Source organism: Haliaeetus albicilla, chromosome 1 (genome assembly GCF_947461875.1).
Source record: "Haliaeetus albicilla chromosome 1, bHalAlb1.1, whole genome shotgun sequence".
Taxonomy (NCBI): Eukaryota; Metazoa; Chordata; class Aves; order Accipitriformes; family Accipitridae; genus Haliaeetus; species Haliaeetus albicilla.
In genome coordinates, this window is record NC_091483.1 from 66,240,097 (window position 1) to 66,264,169 (window position 24,073).

Below are 24,073 nucleotides of genomic sequence, written 5' to 3' on the forward strand. Positions count from 1 at the left end.
ATTTAAATCACTCATAAAAGCAGTTATTTAACGATCAATAGGAAATTAACAACTTTTTATACAGAAACCCAGTTTTATTTTCAGATGTAACTGATTACAGATGAAATCTGATAATGTGAAATAACGAAAACCTGCTTTCTTTAGGCAGTCCCCATCTCCATGCACTGTTACTGCTGCAGTAATAAGTTTGCCTTTCCTGACTTGAGGCACATGGTCAGGATGAGTGCCGGTTCCTCATTACTTCCGTGGTAACAAGTAAGGGTTCAGAGCAGAGACATTCCACGGGTTTTGCAGATCATTTCTCCACATTTGTCTTGTTGTTGATATTCCCACTAGTAGATAGTTCTGTTTATTTTCTTTCTTACCTGTTTCACTACTCACTCCCAGTTGGAAGATCTTCCCATCCCCAGATCCTGAGGTTGCTCAGGCTTAGTAACTTCTAGGTACCAGTCCCATATAGGTGACACACGTGCCTTAATTTCAGAAACTGGCTGCTTGTTTGAACATGCTGAAGAGTTCAGCCTTCCACTGATCACTCACAGTTAATGTACTCCCAGGGTGCTCTTTAGGTCCCTTTTTCATTTCGCCTAAATTATTCAATGATTGAATGTATTTAGGGAAAGGAAGGATCCTGTGCAGCCTGGGTTGAAATCCTTTCCACACATGATACTTTTCTCATGTTACTTACAACATGACCAGTTTTTCCCAGTATTAGAGGTAATGAATTTTTTACAGTCCTTGGGTTTGTAAATGTGGAATTCAGTATCAATCCACTTCCTTTTCTCAAAATCAGAGCACATGATTTGCAGAGGAGAAAGAGGTAAATCAAGTGCATTGCTTCAGAATAGTGACATTAATTCCTTTATAGATTATTATGGATATATGAGGTCCAGTATCATTTGCTTGGAAAAATTCAATGGTGCCTTGAACTTTACTATTCTACAGCTTAAGTTTATTTTAAACTCACTACAAAATTCTAGCATAACGATTAGTGCCGCAAAGAACATCTGATTCATGTATACTTCTATTGTAGAAGAAAATTGCTATGGAGTTGATTAAGGTTTGAAGTAAGGAAGCAGATACAGTGTAATCTGAACCCTTTGACATCCTCTGAAGCATTTTTAGAAAAAATACTTCCTTCTAGAGTTAAATCTCGAGTGAAGCTATTTGCATCATGGCAAATAAGACGCAGTTTTCGGCTGCACATAAGAAAATCCTGAAGATTTCAGCAAGGGTTCTACCTCTCCGTATCCTCTTGAGTAACGTCATTGAATTTGTGCCTTCATATATCCTATCTCTGGCAAAGCTCCTCTGTATTCTTGTCCCTCCTGAAGACCTTATTCAAATGCTAATATGGGGCCATATCCAGCAACCCTCTCCAATTGCCTGTGAACAGTTGTTCCACATCTAGGCAGTATGCACTCCTGTTTACTATCCCATCATGGCATAATTTCCCCCGGTGCTTGGTTCAGCTCCTGTGTCTACTTCCCCATTCACACTACCTTTGGATTAACGAATCTCTGAGATGAGGGAGCTCTGAACTGGCACTCTGAGGGGTGTGACAGAATATGTTGTGAGAGCTAGCATTTGAGCTAATTTCTACAGTACATTAGTTTCATTTGAAGACGGAATGTAGAACCAGTTGAGAGCATTATCTTTTAAAAATAGCTATTATTTCTATGCAATAACTAACATTCGTGCTTTGCTCTTGCAACTCAAAATTCTGTTCCAGGAGTCATCTGGAAACCCAGACTGAATCTTCTGTGGTGAAAATGTATTTCTTAGCACAGTAAAACGCCAATGTAAAACTAATATTTATTCTCAGAATGGCACCTTTGAAAGATATAAGAGAGCTGTGCAATATGCTTAAGCTGGAAGGTGTTTCTCTGCTGAAGTTTCAGAAGTTTCAGAAACTCTGTTACCAGATTGAAATTCAGCTCACTTTGGTAGAGGCTTGTGATGGGAATACAGCCATGACTGGAATGCTGTGTCATGCCATGGGGCTCTAAGGGCCTGATACGAGCAAGTACTGTTCCAACAGTGCAAATTCAAGCTGCGTTCCATTCTAAATAGCGATGGGCCTGAAATATATCCCTTGATATGAATCTGAATGGAAGTGCTCCCCTTTACTTTGGCTGCCTAAAAATTGGTTGTTAAGGCCCATGCTTCTCTGCTGTTATGAACAGAATTCACTGCTGATTGATAGGCTGTTTCCAGAGGTGGAATTAGTGTGCTTAAAAACCTCCGTCCTAGCCTGTGCTGATAGATCTGAGATGTCTCCAGTTGTTATAGGTAGGTTTTGTGTCTAACTTTTTGCACAAAGCAAGATAGTTAAGCCATGGTTCAAATGTATGCATGAAATTTCACATACATGAAACTTGCAAAGTTATGTAGTTGGCAATAAGATTAATTCATTTAGAAGGAAAGCTGCCTGATTAAAAAAACCTTGGAGTTCTAGTATCTTTTAAAAAATAAATTTCAGGAAATGGAAACTTGTTCCTTGATTGTTCTGCATAATCAATAGAAACTCCTGATGCAAATGCACGCAGTGAGGTCATGTGTTACATCATGCTTTCTTTCTTTAGGAAGCAGTAAGTTTACAATTGAAAAGTCAGCTTCGTTTCTCAAACTCTGGTGTATACTGTGACCAATGCCCATTTTTTTTTTCCTTTGACTCTTTCCTACCTTTTGTCTTTAGAGCTCGAATTGTGTTTAATGTTGTTAGATTCAGATTGTGGGTGAGAGCACAGCATGAGGGAAAAGCAGGGGAGTGAAATAGTGGCCACTTTGGTGTCCTGGTCCTGTCTGGGCACAGTTATTGTTTGTAACTAGAGTAGCTCCCCTGGCGCAGTCAATGGCTGGTCGTCAAAGGGCTGCTGCAGATTACAGTTTGGTTCTGTCCTCAGCGGCATCTCCTTGGCACCTCAGGCTGGAGCTCACTGAAGAGCAAACGGGAATGCTGTTTAGGACTCTTGCGTGACCTTGGAGTAGCGTGAAAGTCCTGGAGCACTGGGTAGGTGCCTTTTCTTGGGTTTGTGGCCCCTGAGTAGGGCTTTGGTTACGTTCTAGTCGGTGTTGGTTGTTGCTAATGGCCCCCCACTCCTTCCAAGTGGCAGTCTATCAAGAAAAATAATGTCATACAGAAACTTATTGGTCTGTCTGTGTGAATCAGAAGGTAGTGTAGAGAAATGGTCCCCAAGTGTACAACTGGCTTTAAGTGGCTCAGCTGCTTTTCTGCATTTGAGTGACAGTGGCATTAAGGCTGCACAGAAACCCAACTATTCATCTTTTCTGGGTAGAGCAGCTGTCTTTCAAGAACAGCTAGAGGAATGCAGCTCTGCTCTATGACACTGATGTAAGGCAAGCTAAGATAGGAAGGATAATAGGTTCATGCATAGAGGATTACATTATTTCCTTTACGTAAACAACCGACTAAGGTAAGAGGTAAATATTTATTTACCATCTAAAGATGTTATATAATTTGTATCATTTAAGTAAAATCAAAGTTTTTTAAAATAGTAGATAAAATATTTTTCCCCATCTGTATTTTTTACAAATATATTAATGTTCCAGATAAATAATTCAAAAGAATATGAATACAGTAATTCCATTTACGTTAATTAATACTGAGAATGTATGAGCTAAGAATAATAGCTAATGAGATCCTAAAGCCTTTCCCTTTATCCCCAGTCCATGTCCTCCCTTCTCCCCCCATCTTCCTTACACCCAGCCTATGGATTTTAGTTGTGTATATATCCTTCAGGAAAACTAAAGGTTAGGTTTTTGTTTAGGATGGAAGTGTTAGCCCCTGAGAAGAAAACACATGAAGAGAATGAAGATTTGCAACAGTATCATCAGAAGCCTGCAAGCTGCCAGAAATTGCTTAGGAATTGCTGCTTGATAAAGCGAATTTTTGCCTGGAAAAGTTTGAGCACTAAAGGTACCTTTCCTATTGAAATTTTTAGTGTAGGAGAAATTGTTGTCTTTCCAAGAATTCTGATACAGTGGTATTACTGAATTTAGCATCAGTCAAGTTACAGGTACAAAAAGTCTTTGCTGTCTTGGGTCTATTGTGCAAAGAGATTAAAAATGGTACAGCTTTGATTGAAGGTGTTTTATCATAATGTGATATAAATAATTGTACTGCATGAGCATTCATTTTGCAGCACATCAAAATACATGGTCTGCAGAAAAAAATAAATCCTTCAATCAGAAGATAAATGAATAAATGTAAAATCCCAGCAATTAAATATATCAATTTATCAGGGCCCAACCCAGAAATCTGTTTTGATGAGTAAAACCTCTTTTGATCACTGTCAGAGTATATTTACATGGAAATTACATTATCAATCCCTTTGTCTTTGAGGAAATGGAGAAAGGTAACATCCTGTCACTTTTATACATAATGATGCTATGTACTGTATTTATTAATAAATACTGAAAGAAATGCTTCTTTTTAAATTGGAAGTTGGCTGTGAAATATCTCACCCATTGAAATTCTAACTTTTTTATGAATAATAAATTAAACGGCAACCATCCTGCAAGTGATGGTTAATCTGCTTCACATTATTTTCCTCAGGAACATAATCACAGTTAAGGATTTTATTCAGCACTGATTCCTCCTTTTACCATCATATTTGTACTTTGCAACATCATGTAAAAACAAAACAAGAAACACTGCCCCAAACAATCCTTCTGTGTTTTGGCAGCATTTTTCATCCCCTTGCACAGTTTATGACAATAAAAACCCCAGGTCCTCAGTATATTGAATTTGTGTCAAACAGAATGAAGAAAATGTGTGACATTGTTTTGTCATGAAGAACTAAGTCACCATATCCTGACTGATATTTTATTTACACATTTACTTTAAAGGATATGCTCTAGTAGCTTAGTTTCAGCATTTAGAAACAATGAGCTCATTAAATACAACCTACCTCTGGTTTTAAACTGCCCTTATCCCTGTATTATCCAAGTAAACAAGTGTTTGATATGTTTTTTTAATCTAAACATAATCATTTAGCTATTCTTGGCCACTCATTTTTAAAGCTTTAGGGTAATATTTCCAACAAATGGCTGCTTTAATCACCATGCATGTTATGGTTTGCTGAATACTGTTTGATTTCTGATTACTGTATAAGTTTGTACCTGTAATTCTCTGCACTTTCATTTATTTTTTGTATTGTTACTGGAGCTAATGAAGCAAGAATGAATTTGCTGTAACCCTTTCAAAACTTTCGTCCTTTTGTTCATGGGAATTTTAGAATTTTTTTTTTCATTGGGTTATTTATCAGCCATCTCAGTAGGCCTAAGGAATCAGCTCTCTAAAAATGGTGTGTGAATCTAAAGCAACTTGTACTGAAGTTAATAGGTCTGATTCTTCAGTACCTTTAAACTGGCTAATAATTTGCACCTGTGGAAAGGGTCTTTAAACAGTCAATAAGTCATGATAGAATTAAGGATTTATTTTGTCTTGGTAAATTGAATTAGCAGATATGTGAATCACAGTAAAATCAGGCTCAGTTACTCTGGGTTACTCTAACAGAGACAAAATCAGAATCGAACAAATAGTTAACTCAAAATGAAGCTATTAATTTTGCTTTATATAGTACAAAATTATAGAAAGCATGTTCCCATAGGGATACCCTTACAAGAACCTTTGAATATTTATCAGGATCAAGACGACTGATGTCCTGACATACTTTCTTCAGCACTGTTCTGTTGTCCAAGGTGACCTCACTGGCCAAATAGGTTTTCTTGGACTTCAGTACTAGAGTCTACTGACATCTGTAACACAAGTTGTATATGGCATATCCCACTGAGTTCCTGAGCCACAGCTAGGTAAGATTTCGTACATCTAAACAAGTGGGGCATTTCTGAAACCCCCTAGGCTTGGCCATGGAGATGCTCATCCATTCTCTGGAATAAGTTAAGTCTGCTGTAATTTAACCTTCCTCCTAGCACCCATGACAGTGCTGTGGTAGCTACAGAGCACCTGACTACTGAGGTACTTGGTCAATACTTGCTGTTGTCTATCGGCAGGATGAAGGTGGGCTTGCAAATGATGTTGTGGTGGCTTATTCCCACTTAGGTATTCTTTTACATAAATCGGATTCCCCATTGGTTGTCTTAAGCTACCTTATACTAGTAAAGTGGTATAAAAGTAGTCATAAGGCAGTTAAAGCTTGTAGTTTAGTACTTAAAAAACAACTGAAATGTTTTTGTTCATATTTTTAAAAAATAATGAAAACTCTAAATACTGAATTATTTGGTAATTCACTACCATTATAACAGTTTGTAGCTGTAAATACTGTAAAGTAATGCATATTTGATCTTTCTTTTAAAACAGAGATTATTTCTGTACAATTTTTTTTTCATACTTTAGTTTATTTGTATGATCTTGAAACTGAGTTTGTCAACATGTTTTAACTTTATAGAATTAATTATACTTTCAGAGACAATTTCCATTTATGAATTTGGAGCAGGGAAATAAATATTTGATTTATTGCAGTATTTAGGTGATTTAACTCTATTTTCAGAATGAATAATCTTCACTCGTATTATAAAATCTTAGAATGTTTTGTCACTGGGGATGTCTTCCTGCTCTTCCCACTTCAACATCTCTCATTGAAATAAGAAGAATGTTATAGCATACATACTGGAAAGATAATTACATTAAACCCTTTTCCATACAGTATTTAAACAGCATGCCTTTAATGCAGTAGTGATTGCTCCAAAGGAAGAACAAGAGAATTAAAAAAAAAAAAAAAGCCTCATTGAGCCTTATTGTATTTCAAAGAAAAGTAAATGGAATAACATAGTTGTCAATGGGAAATTATTCCACACTAAAGATACTATTTTAGTCAGTGCTCAAGGCTCTGTAATTGACTAATTCCCTCACACAGTATTTTTGCAGAGCAAATATCTTGTAACTAAGGCTAGAGGAACAGACTGTCACTATTGCCAGGTGTACAACAGTGAGAGCTCGATACTGCAGTAAGCTCTGGACCCAAGTGCAAAGCACGTGTTGAAAAACTGGAGGGTTTCACTTTCAAAAATGAGCAGCCCTGAAGTACTTCCTCACTAAATCAGCAACCTACTCAGTTAACCTAGGGCAGTTATGAGTTGTTCCCGACCATTCCATGCCATAAATATACATTCTGCTGCAGATTTTATAAAATGCAAATGAGAGACACCAAGTGGACAAGTTGTCTGTCACAAAGATAAATTTGGAGGAATTGTGCTGCTGACTCTGCATTACATGCTGCTAAAAATATTATGGATTATTATCTGTTTATTTATAAACTTTTTACATTGTTTGCGTTTCCTTAAGCCACGTATTTATGAGTTGAGATATGAATAATTTAGGAATAATTCCAAGCTGTCAATCAATGTGTGTATATTTCCCTGTCAAATAGTACATTTGACAAAATATTTAAAGAAAAAATAACCCAAGTTATTTGAGAACTTGTTAAATGTTCTGCTCTCCCTAGGTACTTCATATACTCTCAGACCTTGGATAATTCAAAAAATTCCTCTGGAGTTTGTCAGTACTGTTTTTTTAAATATGGACTTCTTGTGAATAGGATAATAGTTTGTCCCCTGTGGTCCATTTGCCTTTTCTTCTCCTATGCAAATATGTTGAGTGTTACTTTGAAATCCAGTCACTTCTCAGACCCTGAAAAGAAATTTTCCTCCCAGTTGTTCAAAATTAACAGGAACATTTATTAATATTGAACATGGATCCTTTGGACTGAAACATTCTTCCAATGTCTCTCAACATTAATTCTTGTGTGCCTGTTTGTACCCCTTTTCTATTCAGCAGTGAAGCAATGAGGTAAAGACAACCTGAAAGGTAGACAGAGATGACAGCAGGATTACATACGGTGTTTGTAATCCACTATTAAAGCCCTCAGTTGCTTTAATTAGAAACTATTATGACTACTAAATAGGAGACAAGAGTTGTTTCCTAACTTTATTACTCAAGCAAAAGCATCTTACTTTTGTTTGCTTGTGCATGGAGTGACAGTTACTGAAATCTGCCTGGTCCTAGTTACCCTTCCCTACAGGAAGAACATGAAATAAATGGCGTAGATAAAAATGACAGACAACAACAATAAATAACAGATATCCAGTGTCAGGAATAGCATATCCTCCTGTGTTCACTCCCTTGTCCCAGTAGCTACTCTTCACTAACAGTCCTCTCTTAAAGGATTGCTGATATACTGTTCAGATCTTAACTTGTCCAATAATTGAATTTTTATGGCCTGTCAGATGTGTCGTTTTTTACTTCATGACATGTCAAACTACTTCATGTAGTTTTCCTAGGATTTTTTTCCCCCAGTTTTCTCACAGATGCTTTGAGCAATGTTGGGTTTCTATTGAATTTACAAATTTACATCATGAGAGGACTTCACAGAACTTCATATGGGCACTAGGAAAAATTTGTCTCATGTGCCTATAGAACTGAAGTTCACATGACTTTGCTATTTTGAGTCTGAAAGCCTATAAGAGAAGGAAAAAGAGAGAGGGAGGTGGAGGAAGGGAAGGAAAGGTGGGAGAAAGAGAGAGAGACCAAGGACCATGTCCCTTGCCAGGCCCTCTTCTCCTTTCCATTCTAGATGGTCAACCTGCAAATAATTATACCATATACTATGAAATCTTTCCTGAATGCTCAATAAGCAGGCTTTGTAGCCTATTATTACATGTATTAACATATCTGAGATTCTATGCTCTGAAGACAAACACAGAAATCCATTTAAAAATTGAACCTTTCATGGTTTTAGGCAGCACAGAAATCTTTATTTTGTAAAAACTACAAGAAAAGAAATTTACTTGGGAATTCAAAATGAACAATGTTTATTTATATTCAAATCTATTTGAAATATCTATGAAAATGTTTTACAATTTGATGGCAATGCTCTTGGTGTACATGTTAATCTTAAGTAAGCTAGCTACTAAACCCAGGAAAAGTTATGGGATTAAAACCTTGTTCACTTTGTGTCTTTTAATAACATTTTTCAGAGAAGATGAACATTGCTTAGTATTGCTTTAGGTATTTCTTTTATTACAATGGAATTACACTGTTTTCTTATTCGTCTCTAATACATCAAGGTTTTGTGGTGCCTTATACTTTCTGGCTCACTGTGCAAATGTTCCATTTTAGGTTACAAAAATTTCACCTTCTGAACACATACTGCATACATTGTATATACTTATCTTTTCAAGTCACTGAACTGGATGGAAAATGTGGATATATTCCATTTATTTGTAAAAGTGTTGCAGTAATAAGCTTTTTTATTTATTTCAGATTTTTTCCCTGAAACCAATATAGGACTCTACTCTTAGCTAAATAGTTCTACAAATTAGAATAGAGATGTAGATGTACATATTTACTAGGTATGAAGGTATTGTTTAAAAAATGCTGATAAAACATGGTGAAAAGGAAAAAAAGGGAAAATTATCTATTTTTAATATTTTTTGTTTGGTTTCCACCAAAGCCTATTCACCGATTATAATCTCAGACAAAGGAGTTTGTATTAAGAGACCTGGCAAAAGGGGGAACCTTGTAGTTTGTTCCCTTCTTGCCAAACGCTAACTCTGAAAGACAAATTATGGCAATAAAATTAGAGGCTCTCCCTGGTGAATGTAATTTTCTTTTAAATTTGTAGCACAGAGTGATCTAATCTCAATAAGACTTCTAATACTCTCTTCAGGGTATCAGTAATAGTTAATGGCACAAATTAACAGGAAAGTGTATTATGCAGGAATGTTTGTTAACTTTCACGTCATTAAAAGGGGAATTGGAAAAACATTGATTCTCACAACTTAGAATCATTCCAGAGCAATTATTCCAGAGTGATTAATGTTTTGGAAAGGGCTTTTACTGTGTATTTGTTTACAGACTTGCTAAATTGAGCAATGCATGTAGCTAATGAAAATGTGAGGCTCTAACACATACTTTTGTAAGCATGTATAAAATTATTTAGCATCATTTTTGGCTCAAGAAGGTTTAATAATCATTCTCCTATATTTCTCTTAGAAAAAAAATATGAACATATATCTTCTGAAGCTTTTAATGCTACTTAAAATTTTAGAATTAATACTTAGAGACCACAGACATGACAAAAGACCTTGCTGCTTTACTCTGTACATATAAGGTTTTTAAACATTTCCAAATGTAAAAATAAAATTGCACAAATCTTGCAATAACCACTAGTTTACAGTCTGGGGAGAATTCATCCCTGCATCTTCAAAGCTCTTGAAACAGTTATTCGTGCCTATAAAAGTATTATCCATAACTGAGTTTTTAAAGATGCTTAATACAAAGATAGCAAGTTGCAAAGTGCAGATTATGAAGTCAGTTCTCCTTAGAGTGAATGTGCTTGTAAGGAGAAGGATATTTCATGGGAATTAGATTTCCTCGGGGTTTGACATTCAAAGGATTAAATATGCTCCACAGTTAACCCCTGAGAACACGGCCCAGAAAAAATGAGTGTATGACTTTATGGAGTTTCTGCTTTATGCTTCCCTAGCTATATAATAATTACACAACAAGGTGTGTTTCTCCTTTTCTCTTGGAGGTTTGTTTCCTTCTTGTCAGAATGGATTTTTATGGTCTCCCGCAATTGCCACCTTTGTAATCCCAGCATTGCAGTTACTAGGAGGGACATGATATTGGAGGATGAAGCATTAACTCATGCCAGATTGCTGCCTAAAAATTCTACATTTACAGAAGAGCATGTTGAACACCCAAGCTTTTTTTGCTCTTTGCTTCTCTTCTCTTTCTTTGCCTACTGACCAGTGTTGGCATAAGCTTCCTAAGAGACAGTGCACAGTTTTAAACTAGCCGTAATTAAGAGCTTTGAATAGACCCTTTTTATTAACCATTTAGTTTTTGATTAATCATAGTGAACATGTGTTTTCTTTTCATATAAAAAGCATGAGGAACCATCAGGCTGACTGAAACCTTTCCAGGGATGTCACTCTGGACTCTGCATAATGAAATTTTATTTTTCCATTGAGATCATTAATCCTACTTACCAATGATCACCTTATTCTTCAATCAGTTTAAACTGTTAGGAAAAACAATCCTAGCATCTTCTTGAATTTGGCCAAAGAATAAAAGGAATAGCTGATTAACTGCTCTTTAATCAGCTAGTTATATCAGAAATATAATTGTTTCCCTAATTCTCCTTATTTCTCTAGTAGAATTGGAGTTACTGCTTCAATACCATGTAGATATTTAAAAATGATCCATTGCAATACAATATAAAAACTACATGCCCTGAACATGAAAGCAAACTGTGAAGTTCTGACCCTCCATTTGAAAATCTAATGTCTAATTTTGTTTCCCAAAATTTTCCTTCATTGTTGTACAAAGGTCAGTGCCTCATTAAAAAAAAAAAACCAACCACAGTTGCTAATTTATTGAAAACCTGTTACTTAAAAATCCAATTCTAACAATCAAAGGTTTGGAATATAATAAATGTAGAGGATCACCACTTTTGGGAAACTCAGATATATCCTTTATGAAACCAATATATACTTCTATTTAGTCTCTGTACTCACAGTGTCTTTGATTTCTGCTGTGTCTGCCAACTGCTGCTTTTTTATTTCAAAACATTCTATCAATCAAAAACTAATAGGCCAAAGAAGTGTATTAGATTAAGTGGAAGGACTTTTATATTCATGGCATACTTAGAAAATGGAATCAATCTTTAAATATCTTGCCACTTTCCATCTGGGCATTATTCCAGCAATTTAAATGGCTAAATATATTGAGAGTGTTCCAGATTAAATGATAGCTCTGAATGTCTTTTTATAAATGGTATGGCCCATAAAGAACTGAATTTGTTGTGGTGGTTAACGATATCTGCATTTTGTTTACTGAAGTGTACTGAATATTAGTGCAGTATAGCACTGCAAACCGTGTTTGCAAGCATCTGTCCCTGGAAAAAATCCTGCAACTAGAAGGAGCACTTCTACTGCAGATCAAGTAAACTGTCAGAAACAGCTTCTTTAAAGTATGCAAAGCCAGCTTTTTTCCTTTTTTTTATTTTTTGGCATGGTGAAGCATTATGACTGGATAACTTTTCACCAAAGATCAAATTAAAAGGAAAACCAACATATTTTAGAAGTGGAAAGTTAGGGCAGAAGAAGGGAGGGAAAAACAGTAAGAAACAAATAAACCAGAATGACTAGAACAACAAAATTACATGTTTCTTTGTTTGCCTTTTTTTTCACCATTTAACTTATTGCTGCTGGGGAGCACCTTTCTTGCGTGCTTGTTTCCATTGGAGTCTGCAGTGTGGTCTTGACGGTTCTTCTGGCAGGCAACAGTTCTGACAGGATAGATTTGCCCTCCTTTCAGCCCAAAAGGGGTAAGTGGGCGGACTTCGTGCTCTTCATTGCTGCAATGATGCCATCCTGCTGGGTCCTCCCTGCTGTTCCTTCGAGTAGCATTATCTTCTTGGCAAGGAGATGTGTTCTCAGTTATTCTTTAATTTTCTTATTCATCCTTTCTGTGTGCAAGAGACTAAGAAAAAGTCCATAAGAAGCTGGAGTTCTTTACTGAGCCATCTAGATGTTTAGTGGGCACAATGACTGTATTAGTCATATGTGGCAACACTGCAACTGAATTTTGCGGATTACCTCAACCAAATGCCAACAAACCTGCACTGTGTAGCAAAGCAGAAGGCATACTTGATTTCACATATGTCACAGAAAATGATGCTGGAAATACTGAGCTACCTAAGCACTTTTTGTACTGTTCTCCGTAACCTTCCACCTCTGAGGCCAAACTGATTTCTTTGTTATACAGGCTGGGAAAAGAAGAATTATAATAGGTGAACAAATTGAAAAAGTTTAATACCTATAATACTAAAAATCCTTTTCTAATACATCATTTAATTTGTGATCTCTTTGGCCCTGTGAGTGCAAAAGCAAGATACTTGGGTGAGCTGGGGTCATCATTCCCAACAGTAAAAACCCCCGTATTTCTGAAAACACAAGAACACAATGTCTAGGGCAACAGAAATGCGAAGCTGGTTTCATTACCTATTTCTGCCCTAAGCAGATGCATAGGTTAAGGTTGTCTTGAATGTTGCAGCAAGAGTGACTGACAGCAAGAATACATAGTATTTAAACCCCTGTCAATTCACATCACCAAGTTCCTCTGACTATAACTAGCATCACTTCATCTGACTTCCTTGTTATACCTCATGTATATGTATATTTAAAACCATAAAAATACTACGGCTTTTGAGTGTAGCATCTATCAGCTGAGCTGTTATAAATGTCTCTATGTTTATCTTTGCACAGGTTTGTATTTATCTTTGCTGGTTGAGATGTAAAATTTTTTAACTTAAGACCCTTCAGTTGACAAGAGCTGCCTTCCCAAGCTGTCATAGTTTGACTGCTTTAACTAATTCCCTTAGTTCATACCACTTCTGATGCAACTGAGATGAAAAATGACCAATGAGAAAAATCAAACTTAGAAGGAGGAGGGAAAACATCGCAGTATGTCCCTACAATACCTTAAAACTGATCCTCGTGTTTCTGAATCTCAATATTTTCTGCTGTGAGAAAATGTCTGTAAACCCAGAAATTATTCCATCTCCCTCTAGCTTTGAATTATATGGGGGCACAATAACCTACTGCAGCTATCCGTTTCTTAGCTGTCAATTTTGCCTGAAACCAAAAAACCCTCTACTTTTTAGTAAACAGAATGGAAACTCTGAAGGGATGAAAAGATTTATAGAAATGCTTGTAAGGAAGACAACAGTGCAATTCCTTAGCTATTGACTGAACAGTTCACAAAGTAGTCAACAAAACAGGATACAGAAAAGAAAAGAGGTCCATATGGTTAATTTATACTGGAGAACTGGATTTCTTCTGCCACAGTGTTCCTATGTGATGTTAGAGGAGTCAAGTTAAGATAAACTTTAGGGACTGACACTGTGTGTTTCTTGTTTTCTGAGTGAATCCTTGTGCTTTGATTTGCAGAATATTGAGCACTTGCAGCATTTCTAACTTGGCTTTGAACATATATGAAAGGCTGTGTATTAAGCATTGTGAAAATGAGCTTCCTTGAGTTTCCTACCAAGTGCCCAAATTAGTCAATACCTTTGATCTTAATCTTACTGTGCTTCTGTTCTGCATAAAGTAGATATAATAATACCCTCTCATCTCACAGGGATGTTGTGAATATAAATATAGTAAAGTTTGTGAAGCACTCAGACACTGTAGTGATGAACATCATAGAAAATTGTATTTTCAGCTCAGATTTTAAATAATGCTTGATAAGTAAATTATGGGGGCACAAAATGTGGAAAGAGTGAAGTTTTGAATTTGGTAAACAGGTAATATCCATGAATTAAATTAACTTATCAAAAGAAACTCCTGTTCAAACTATAGCACTTGGTCGTGTCATTAAAAGGTTGCACCATAATGCATATGTAGAAAGCAGCTGAACTAATGCTGTTAGTATTAATGATCACAGTACAGTTCTTCTGATGTATACTTCCTATGTAGTTAATATATATAGCAAAATTTCCGAGTGTGAAGGATTTATAGCATAAAACTCAGATCTTGGCCTGTAGTTCTGCTTAAAAGTCGGGGCAATGTGATTGATCAAAGGATCAGGCCCTAAGATACAAAATGTGAAAGGTGTGAGGGGTACAGAAGGATGTACACTTTTCAGTTAATTGTGTTAAATCTTGGCTTGCTGAAATGAATGAGAATCTTGCCATAAGTTTCATCGTGGCAGGAATTTAATTCAATTTGCTTTATAAAAATAACTCTATACTGAGTAAGATAAATCTTTATGTAGGAAAACAAAATATCACCCATCTGTTGGCTTTGTAAAGTTACATTTTAATGTATGCCATATTTGTTTTGGAGAATGTGGGGGAAAAAGAGCTCCTTATTTGATTTTTGCTAGAAATGGTTAATGTCTCATTTTGAACAAGGTCACAATACCTAACTTATTTAACCCATATCCTCACTTTAACTCTTTATTTACTTCATTTTATGTGAAGCAAATTATGAAATCTCCAAATCTTAGGAAAAGAACAGGAAGTTTTTGAATTTTCATTACCAAAATCAAATCACAGGAATTAGAAAAAATATAATACCAATTTATTTTTATAATTCAGTTAAGCTACAATTGATTCTATACTAAAACCTAATCAGTATACTATAACTGAAGAGATATTTTTGGACCAATGTACCAGCTGGTATCACAGATGGTACAGATGGCATAACGCTCTTTAATGGGATAAAGATAATGTGTTGGCACAAAGAGAGTTGAATATATGAACATGCGATTTTTCTTTCCCATTATGAACTATCTAATCAGTGTAATTTTAATTGATACACAATTGATATATTTGTATTCCACAAATCTGCGTAAATACTAAGATCAATACTTTGCAGTCAGTGACATTAGTATAACCTTACTTTGTTCTGGCAAATCTCATCTGCCATAGTAGGCAACAACTCATTAAACACTGCAGTTTAAAAGAAAGAATTGCAAGGCAAGTTTGATATTATTTAAATGGTCTACCTGACATTTTTAAAGGGGATTAATAGAGAAACTTATGGAAACAGCTGAATGCCTCAGAAAGGTTTTATTCTCATGAACTTTGATATTGGTGTAGATATGGCAAAAAGTATGATAGTAGTATTGGTAATGAATAATCTGGATGATAAGTGATCAGGAAATCATTCTAATTATTTTCTCTGAAGATCCACAGTGTGGCTGGATATTTCTTGACAGTAGTAGAGGGGCCTCACAGGATAGTGTGGATTTTACTGGACTTAATTTCTTTTCTTACATATGATATCCTATAGTGTTAAGTTCAAAAGATTTTTACTTGTACCCCATTCAGAACTTTATTTTGTCACTTCTCTATTTTGTGTACATTGCACAAGATGTTAAGAACTATCTACAGTGTATCCTATACACCAGGTATCTACAGTGGTGCTTTGAGTCATGAAGCTGACAAGATTAGGTGCCTGAAATAAACCTATCTGTCACTGACAAAAGTTGCCAGCAGGGACTTTGCTGAATATCTAGCCAATTGCACCCAGATTCTATATTCTTTGATATTCAGAAGTGCTCTATTAATCAGAAATGGATTGTCTTATCTTTTCAGGTTAGACAAAACCTCCAAAGGTACCTAAGCTTTTGTTCGACACACCTAGATTGCTAAGCATATTTAATAGAATGTTATACCCAAAGACTCATTCCTCCAGTATTTACAGCCATTTCCAGATCATACAGAAATGTGACTAAAGGTGTTAGGATTGCTTAGTGATGGAAACCTTGATCTGGAATTCATTTCACGCAGATCCTGAGCCTGGTGATTGTTAGGACATATTGAAACAAAGCTAGCAAAAACTATTTGGGTGGGATAACAAGTCACTGCATTCAGAAGAAAAACTGTATAGCTTAATGCCCCAAGGGAAAACTTGTGAAGGAAGACAACAGCTCAGGATAGGGCAAACCCTGCTGGTTTCTTGATCAGGAGCTGCAACATTCCTCTGAATGGCCATGACTGGAGACATATCTAAAATATGCCCTTCTCACAAGTTCTCAAAAGTTGCAATGGAAAAGGAGAATTTTATTGCTTTTTTCCCCCTAGAGTTATGTATTTTATTTTCTTTGAGTGTGACTATCCCACTTGTAATTAGAAAGTCTGTGTTCTTTAAGGTCATAAGAGTCATATGGTCCTTGTGTAACTATCAGGTAGATAGGTTCGTTGCCCTTGTTAATACCATTGTGCTTTTATGGTTGGATGTAAATGTATATAAAGACAATATCTAAACTGTGTCCTGGATCCTGGCTTAGAGATCATTGAGTTTATGCACTGAAGTAAACCCTTGAACATTAGACAGAGGAGATTATGCCTTGGGAATGCCAAACCATCAGTTCTTTATCTAGAAGTTGACAGAATCCAATAAAAGAGCTGATAAATCACAAAAAGCAAATGGCTTAGGAGAAATAAGTATGTCCTACAGAAGGCAGCGGAACATGTGTATTGTACAACAGGTGTCCACCTTTCTTGTAAATGATGTTTTCGAATATTTTAGGATATCAAATCTTTACTGAAAATACTGTACCAGTCACATGTAGCTAGCGTGTCTGTTCCGTTTCCCCTCATTTTATGACAACTACTCTTTTCCATATTCAAACATATTATGAAATGAAACATGATTCATACTAAGTTGCAAGAACTGCTATTAATGTTCTGTGTATAGCGTGAGGGATAAAACCCTACTTTCATTTGTATTTCAGAAATGTGTTTAAACCGCTTAGAAATAGCCTGTTAGCAAGTTACCTTTAATCACGTATTGTGAAACAAAGCCTGGTTTTGCTACCATGTCTTTTTGCACGTTAGTTGTAAGGACCTTGGCAATGGCAGGGTGTCCTGGTTTCAGCTGGGATAGAGTTAACTGTCTTCCTAGTAGCTGGTACAGTGCTATGTTTTGAGTTCAGGATGTGAAGAATGTTGATAACACTGATGTTTTCAGTTGTTGCTCAGTAGTGTTTAGACTATAGTCAAGGATTTTTCAGCTTCTCATGCCCAGCCAGCGAGAAAGCTGGAGGGGCACAAGAAGTTGGCACAGGACAGAGCCAGGGCACCTGACCCAAACTGGCCAACAGTGTATTCCATACCATGGGACGTCCCATCTAATATAGGAACTGGGAAGTGGGGGCGGGGAATCGCCACTCAGGGACTAGCTGGGTGTTGGTCGGCGGGTGGTGAGCAATTGCCCTGCGCATCATTTGTACATTCCAATCCTTTTATTACTACTGTTGTCATTTTATTAGTGTTATCATTATCATTATTAGTTTCTTCTTTTCTGTTCTATTAAACCGTTCTTATCTCAACCTGTGGGTTTTATTTCTTTTCCTGATTTTCTCCCCCATCCCACTGGATGGGGGGGAGTGAGTGAGTGGCTGCGTGGTGCTTAGTTGCTGGCTGGGGTTAAACCACAACACAGGGTTTAATGGGAGTTACCCATTAAACCACCATTCTCTAGTGGGTTCTGGTGGGTCCACCCACACAGGACATGTTTCTGTAATAGCATCAGCATTTCTGATTTTTTTTAGGAGCAAGATCCTGCTGACTCCACTGTTTGTATAGGGGCTGAAGTGCTTTGAGATAGGCCAAAACCATACTGGCACTTGTTTCCACTAGACCAGGTTGCTCAAAGCCCCATCCAAACTGGCCTTGAACACTGCCAGGGATGGGGCATCCACAGCCTCTCTGGGCAACCTGTTCCAGTGCCTCAGCACCCTCACAATCAAGAACTTCTTCCTTATATCTAATCTAAATCTACCCTCTTTCAGTTTAAAGCCATTACCCCTTGTCCTATCACTACATGCCCTTGTAAAAAGTCCCTCCCCAGCTTTCCTGCAGGCCCCCTTTAGGTCCTGGAAGGCTGCTGTAAGGTCTCCCCAGAGCCTTCTCCAGGCTGAACAACCCCAACTCTCTCAGCCTGTCTTCACAGGAGAGGTGCTCCAGCCCTCTGATACCTGTGGGGCCCTCCTCTGGACTCCAACAGGTCCATGTCGTTCTTATGTTGGGGGCCCCAGAGCTGAACGCAGTACTGCAGGTGGGGTCTCACCAGAGCGGAGTAGAGGGGGAGAATCACCTCCCTCAACCTGCTGGTCACACTTCTTTTGATGCAGCCAAGGACACAGTTGCCTTTGTGGGCTGCAAATGCACATTGCCGTGTCAAGTTGAGCTTCTCAGCAACCAGTGCCCCCAAGTCCTTCTTAGCAGGGCTGCTCTCAATCCATTCCCCTAGTGTTCTCTTTAGTCAACACTATCATTTGCAAAAACAGGAAATAAGGAATTTGGGGTAAGAGTAAAGATAACGTGATTATTTTGCCACTTGTCTTTTCACTTTCACTGGGGTGCTGTAGATTCAAAGTTGGTAAAATTTCTCCATTTCATTCACAGGAAATGAAAGATTAACTTGAACTTTTTATTAGTCATCTTGTCTGTTTTCTACTTTTTTTAGTCTATTTTCTTTCTCTGCTCAGAAACTACGCGTTATGATCTCCTCTTTGAAAAGAGTTCAGAAGAGCCTTCCTTCAGTATCATAAAGCCAATTGATCCCTTTTTGATCAGACTTTTGAAATGCCAGCTGTTTTATCTTCCAGTCTTGTAATTTTTTAATAATAATAATATTAATAATAATAATGATAATCTTTAGCTTATTAAATGTCTCAGAATAAATTATCATAAACTTTCTGGTTTTGTAAAGCTGGTGTTATGTAAATGATTTCAACTTGTATGAACCTCCTTCACAATTATGAGAGATACTACAGTTCAGTGAGAGGCTGACTTTTAAACAGCCATTAAATTCTTGGTTTCTGGGTCATTTTTTCAGATAAACATACGTCTTGCTTCTTCTCCACACAATATCTATACTGACTGTTAAAAGCGACCTACAGTTGTACTTTCCCTGGCTGTCAGATATTGATTGCATAATATACAGTTTACTTTACACCAGGATTGGAGAGTCTGAAGATTTGGGAACTGCGCATAAAACTGATGCAAGACTTTGTCCTCTGAGCCACTGGTCCACACAACAGACTTGCATGCAGTTGCTGAAGGAGTCATCTTCTGCAGGAGATCTCAAACTGAGTTGTTAAGTTTTTGTTTACAGTAAGCAGCAGGATGCCATAGTCCTCTTTCTAATTGCAAGATATATATGGGATTTTTTTGAGCAATTTCAGGCTAAATTCAAACTTAGTTTTTGCATCCTACTTACTCGTAGTTTTTAGGTTTGATCTTCTTCAACTCAAACTGAACTAGAAATACAATTGAAAACTTACTGAATTTTCCCATGACAGGGACATATATCAGTGTGTTTCAGTAGCTCATAAAATAAGTTGCAGTTAACTATAGAATGTAGCATCTGCTGTCGGAGCAGAAGGTCTGATTGTTAGCTGCCTTTCACTGCATTATGCTCTTGGTGAGGTGCACAGGAAATGATTTATTCTTTTTGCTCAATGTCAGCTATAGAAATACTCTTAACCTTTCCTGGAGGAATGCAGATACCTTTGTTCTTGCCTCTCACTGCTGCGCAGCAGAGCTTGAGCTCAGTTTTTTGTTGCCTTTCATTTTTTGTAGTAAGATGCGCTTCCACAAATTGATTTAAAAATCTGGCAAATGAGAAATAACACTTAAAACCCTATTTGTGACAGAAATAAATAACTTCACTAAGGATAAGACTGTGGGGAAATGGACCTTCTGAATTTCATAGACATTGAATCCATCAGCTTTTCTAAACACTTAGGAAGGCTTTATGAGATCCTCTGGGTGAATTTTTTAAATAATTTTTTAGTTATCTTAATTTCATCATCACTGTTCTCAAGTTCCAGGTGAGAAGATGGCTATCTTTATTTTTCATTAATTTAATAAATGTTGTCATTTTAGGCAGTTTCTAGTCTTTTTTTCAAGTAAAAAATTTGTAATCAAAATATCATATGAGTTCATACGGTTTTTTAGTTACAATTATTACATATAAGGTAGTCGTTGCTAGAGGAGAAAAATGTCCACTTACATGAGTAAGATAATGAGAAATTTCCCCAGGTAATATTTTAGGATCATTATCATCTACTATTTTAGTGAATAAAGTGTCAAAAGCATGTAATAAAGCAGCCATATTTGAATTAATTACGTAAGTTAAAAGTATCAGATCATTACATTTTGGAAAGGTTCAGTCATTCCACTTCAATTTTTTTCTATCATATAATACAAATATTCTTTCAAATATGCTATACCTTCTGCTGTGAGGACTGATTTACAATGCAGTATTTGGTTTTCAACTATGAAAGTATGTTGAAAAGCGACAGTTCATTATCTGAAGCTGTAATAAGTAATTATTTTTGTGTGTGTGTACAAGTATATGTTCTGATTCATGTAAGGTAAAATATTCACCAAATGTAAGTTACCCTGAAACATGTAATCTAAGGGCAGAATTTCTTCTTTCACTCGATCAGCTTAGGAGCAACATTTTTTTAGAGAAATGTGGGTCAAACCACAAAGATGTATGTATATATTAGTTATTTATCTGCTTGATCATCACCATACAGACATACCAGGAATCCAGCTGTTTTTCTGGACAGTGATGTACTATGCAGAGAGATACCACAGCTGAGCTAATTCTGCAGTGGGAAATAATATGCAAGTGCTAGTGTAGGACCTTCACTAGGCTAATTAGCTGACTAAGCAATGCTAACTATAGCAGGCATTATGCCACATAAGCAGAGCTGTGCTACTTCTGAGACACAGCTACTGCCTATACACAATGCTATTTTGGGGAATTATGAACTCCTCACCACTTATTCAGAGCTAGCTGCATGCATCTAGCTCCCCCCAGCGCAGGGAGGGAGGAAGGCTGCTTCGAACAACTGAAGAACTTAAAAGAGAGATAACTGGCGTTGAGTTTCTTTCACCTATGGGCTGGGTCTCCCGGAGGGATACGCAGAGTTTCAGGCTCATCACTGCTGAGATCTGCCTCAGTGGCAGATCTGCCAGGCTGCCGCTTGCTCAATGAGTGTGAGCAAGCCGTTTTCTTTCCTGTCAGCTCTAAAACTGGCTAGCTCCCTACAGCTTTGGAAGGAAGATGCCACGACAACTGTCCAAGGAATTCTCCGTTTTTTTATATAATTACCATTACTGAGACATTAGTAGCAACATTGCTATTGCTAGTGCTAGTGAGTAGAGCTCTGCAAACAGCCAGCTATTAGTTTTGATGGTTGTTCCACAACTACTGGAAAAGCACGGTTTGAGATTGAGAGAACTGCTTAACGCGCCCCAAAGATAATGTGGGTTTTTTTCAGGTTTGAACTGCTAGGAAAATTGGTGTTTGGTACAAAATGTGTGTTAAGAAGAAAAAAGCTTTAAATAGAGTAACTTGGGTTTGTTTCTTTACAGTGAGAAAACTTGACTGATTTCAACATAGCGCCACAAAATCTTTCAGTTGAACCAAATCATAATTTTCTGGTGAAAAATGTTCTGCATAAATTTTTGTTTTCCAGCTATGTGAGTCAGTTTCTCTAATAGAGAAAAATGTTCTTAGAAGTTGTTTTGGAGCAGTTGTAATGAGTAGGTGGTGGGAGTACCAGAACTCCCATGCTCAGCAGATATCATTAAAAATATTTCTCCTTCATACTGGAGTCTATCATGATGTTAATGCCTCCCTTAATGAATTAGATACATATTGCTTTTTCCATACCTTTTTTTACTGGGCTGTAGTTCATTTATCATCTTCAGAAAAGCCCTGGCATGATTTCCAGCAGGTCAAAGACTTTGGGGAGAAATTAATGGATACAAATTATGATTAATAACTTATTTATTCTGCTTTTCTTTTTACAGCAGCATCACCACAGTGCATATATTCAAAGTGCCATGAAATCAGCAAGTAGTAGTATATACAACATATAGACAAGGTTATTCACTTGGGAAAAAATCATGCTGCAAACTAAAAATGCAACAAGAAATACTGTGCCTTTTGGCCTGTAACAACTCAACAAGTCATTACAGGAGGTCCCACCACCTCAAAGGCTCTCTCCATGTCATTTGGGTCAGGCTCCCTGTCTATCTTGGGTGATGTCAGTAAGTGGTGTCCTCTGTGGCTCCAATGTCATCATCTCCCACAGGAAACAATCTGTTTATCTCTTAGCAACAGCTTTGGGATGATAAATGGAGGCTTTTACGGAAATCTTGCACATGCTACTTCTGAGCAAGGATGGAGTAGTCACCATTTAGTAAAGGAGAATCTTTTCAACTCTGAAAATGCAATAAGAATTGGCCCCTCTGAAAAATTCCCTTTCAGGAATATCAACTTTTTCTCACTGTTTGAAGCTGAGTCATTGTGTATTTTCTGGAGGAGGAATGAGTACATCGACTTTTTAGGAGACAGTCTTGTTTAACTGTTCTTTGTTACTGGTAATAAATTCCACCTTGCATTGTTCAGGAAGTGACTGATTTAAGAATCAATCAGATGTTCCACCAGGTTGTGCCTTTTTGAAGCACTTGATGGACTAACATAATCTTACTCTGAGACATCAGATTCCTTATCACAAACATCCTGTATATCTTGGCATCACATTAGTGAGAATCTTCTATCTGGTTTCAGAAAAGGATAAAGACAAAAGTAGTCATGGCTAATGAATGAAAAGACCCACTGTATTCTTTAAGGTAAAAGGACACACCATTCCTGGAATCAAAAGGAAAGGTAGTCTAAATATCCCTTATAATTCTAGTTTTATCATGTGAAACAGAAGAAAAAGAAAAACTTTTTTTTTCCTGCTTCTGGAAGCATCAACAAGTATTCAGAATAAGCTACACTGGGTGGGGGAGTGCTTAGACTATACTTAATGAATACAACTTTTTTTTTTTTTCCCAACTGAGGGAAATGGAAAGAAGGCTATATAATGGACAGGGATGACTGCTCCTAGTTGGTTTCTTCTTTTGTGCCATTTTGCAGTCTCATCAGCATGAAAAAATTGGACTTCTATGATTGATGTTGGTCATAATAAAGTGAAAATAATTTTATTTTCGAGTCTTTTTTAGTTGGGACTGTCTTAAGTCACTTGAGTGGTTTGAACTTGGCTTGTTTAGCCACTGAAATTCAAAGTAAATATTAAAATATTCAAGTATATCTTTTCTTTCATAGCCTTGGCTTTGTTAGATGACTTGCTGTGGAAAAATGACCCAAGGAAAATGTTTATTAGAGAATTTTTCTACTTTAGAACTGAAATTATGTAATACCTACAAAAATGCTATCTTTAGATTGATACAATAGGACAGGTCAAGCAATGTTCAAAGGCTTAGTATTCTTCTGTTTATCAACAATAGATACCAAACATTCTGTTCCTCAGAATCAGAAGCTTTATTTTAGTTCCTTTTATCTAGCTGGAGAAAGGTTAAAGGAAAGATTAAGGTATTAAGATTTGAAAGAATTATGAGATTCTCTAAAGCAATTCCAAAGAAGCTTTATTTTTGGCTCAGCTGCATGATAGCACAAACCAACTTTTGTTCTG

The 24,073-nt window shown here is 36.8% G+C and overlaps 1 protein-coding gene across 5 annotated transcripts in view; it reads left to right on the top strand.

Annotated features, from left to right (window-relative positions):
- Positions 1–24,073, top strand: part of KCNIP4 (potassium voltage-gated channel interacting protein 4) — a 460,075-nt gene that overhangs the window by 39,531 nt on the left and 396,471 nt on the right. Inside the window, exons 1-2 of one of the 5 annotated variants that reach the window (XM_069792676.1) lie at positions 2,995–3,013; positions 3,792–3,940. The exons of 3 other annotated variants lie outside the window; for them this stretch is intronic. In XM_069792676.1, the coding sequence (XP_069648777.1) occupies positions 3,793–3,940 (148 nt within the window). In that variant the 5' untranslated portion in view covers positions 2,995–3,013; position 3,792. Of the gene's footprint in view, positions 1–2,994; positions 3,014–3,324; positions 3,438–3,791; positions 3,941–24,073 lie in introns of those variants that run through there. One more of the 5 variants, XM_069792659.1, reaches the window with a different exon arrangement.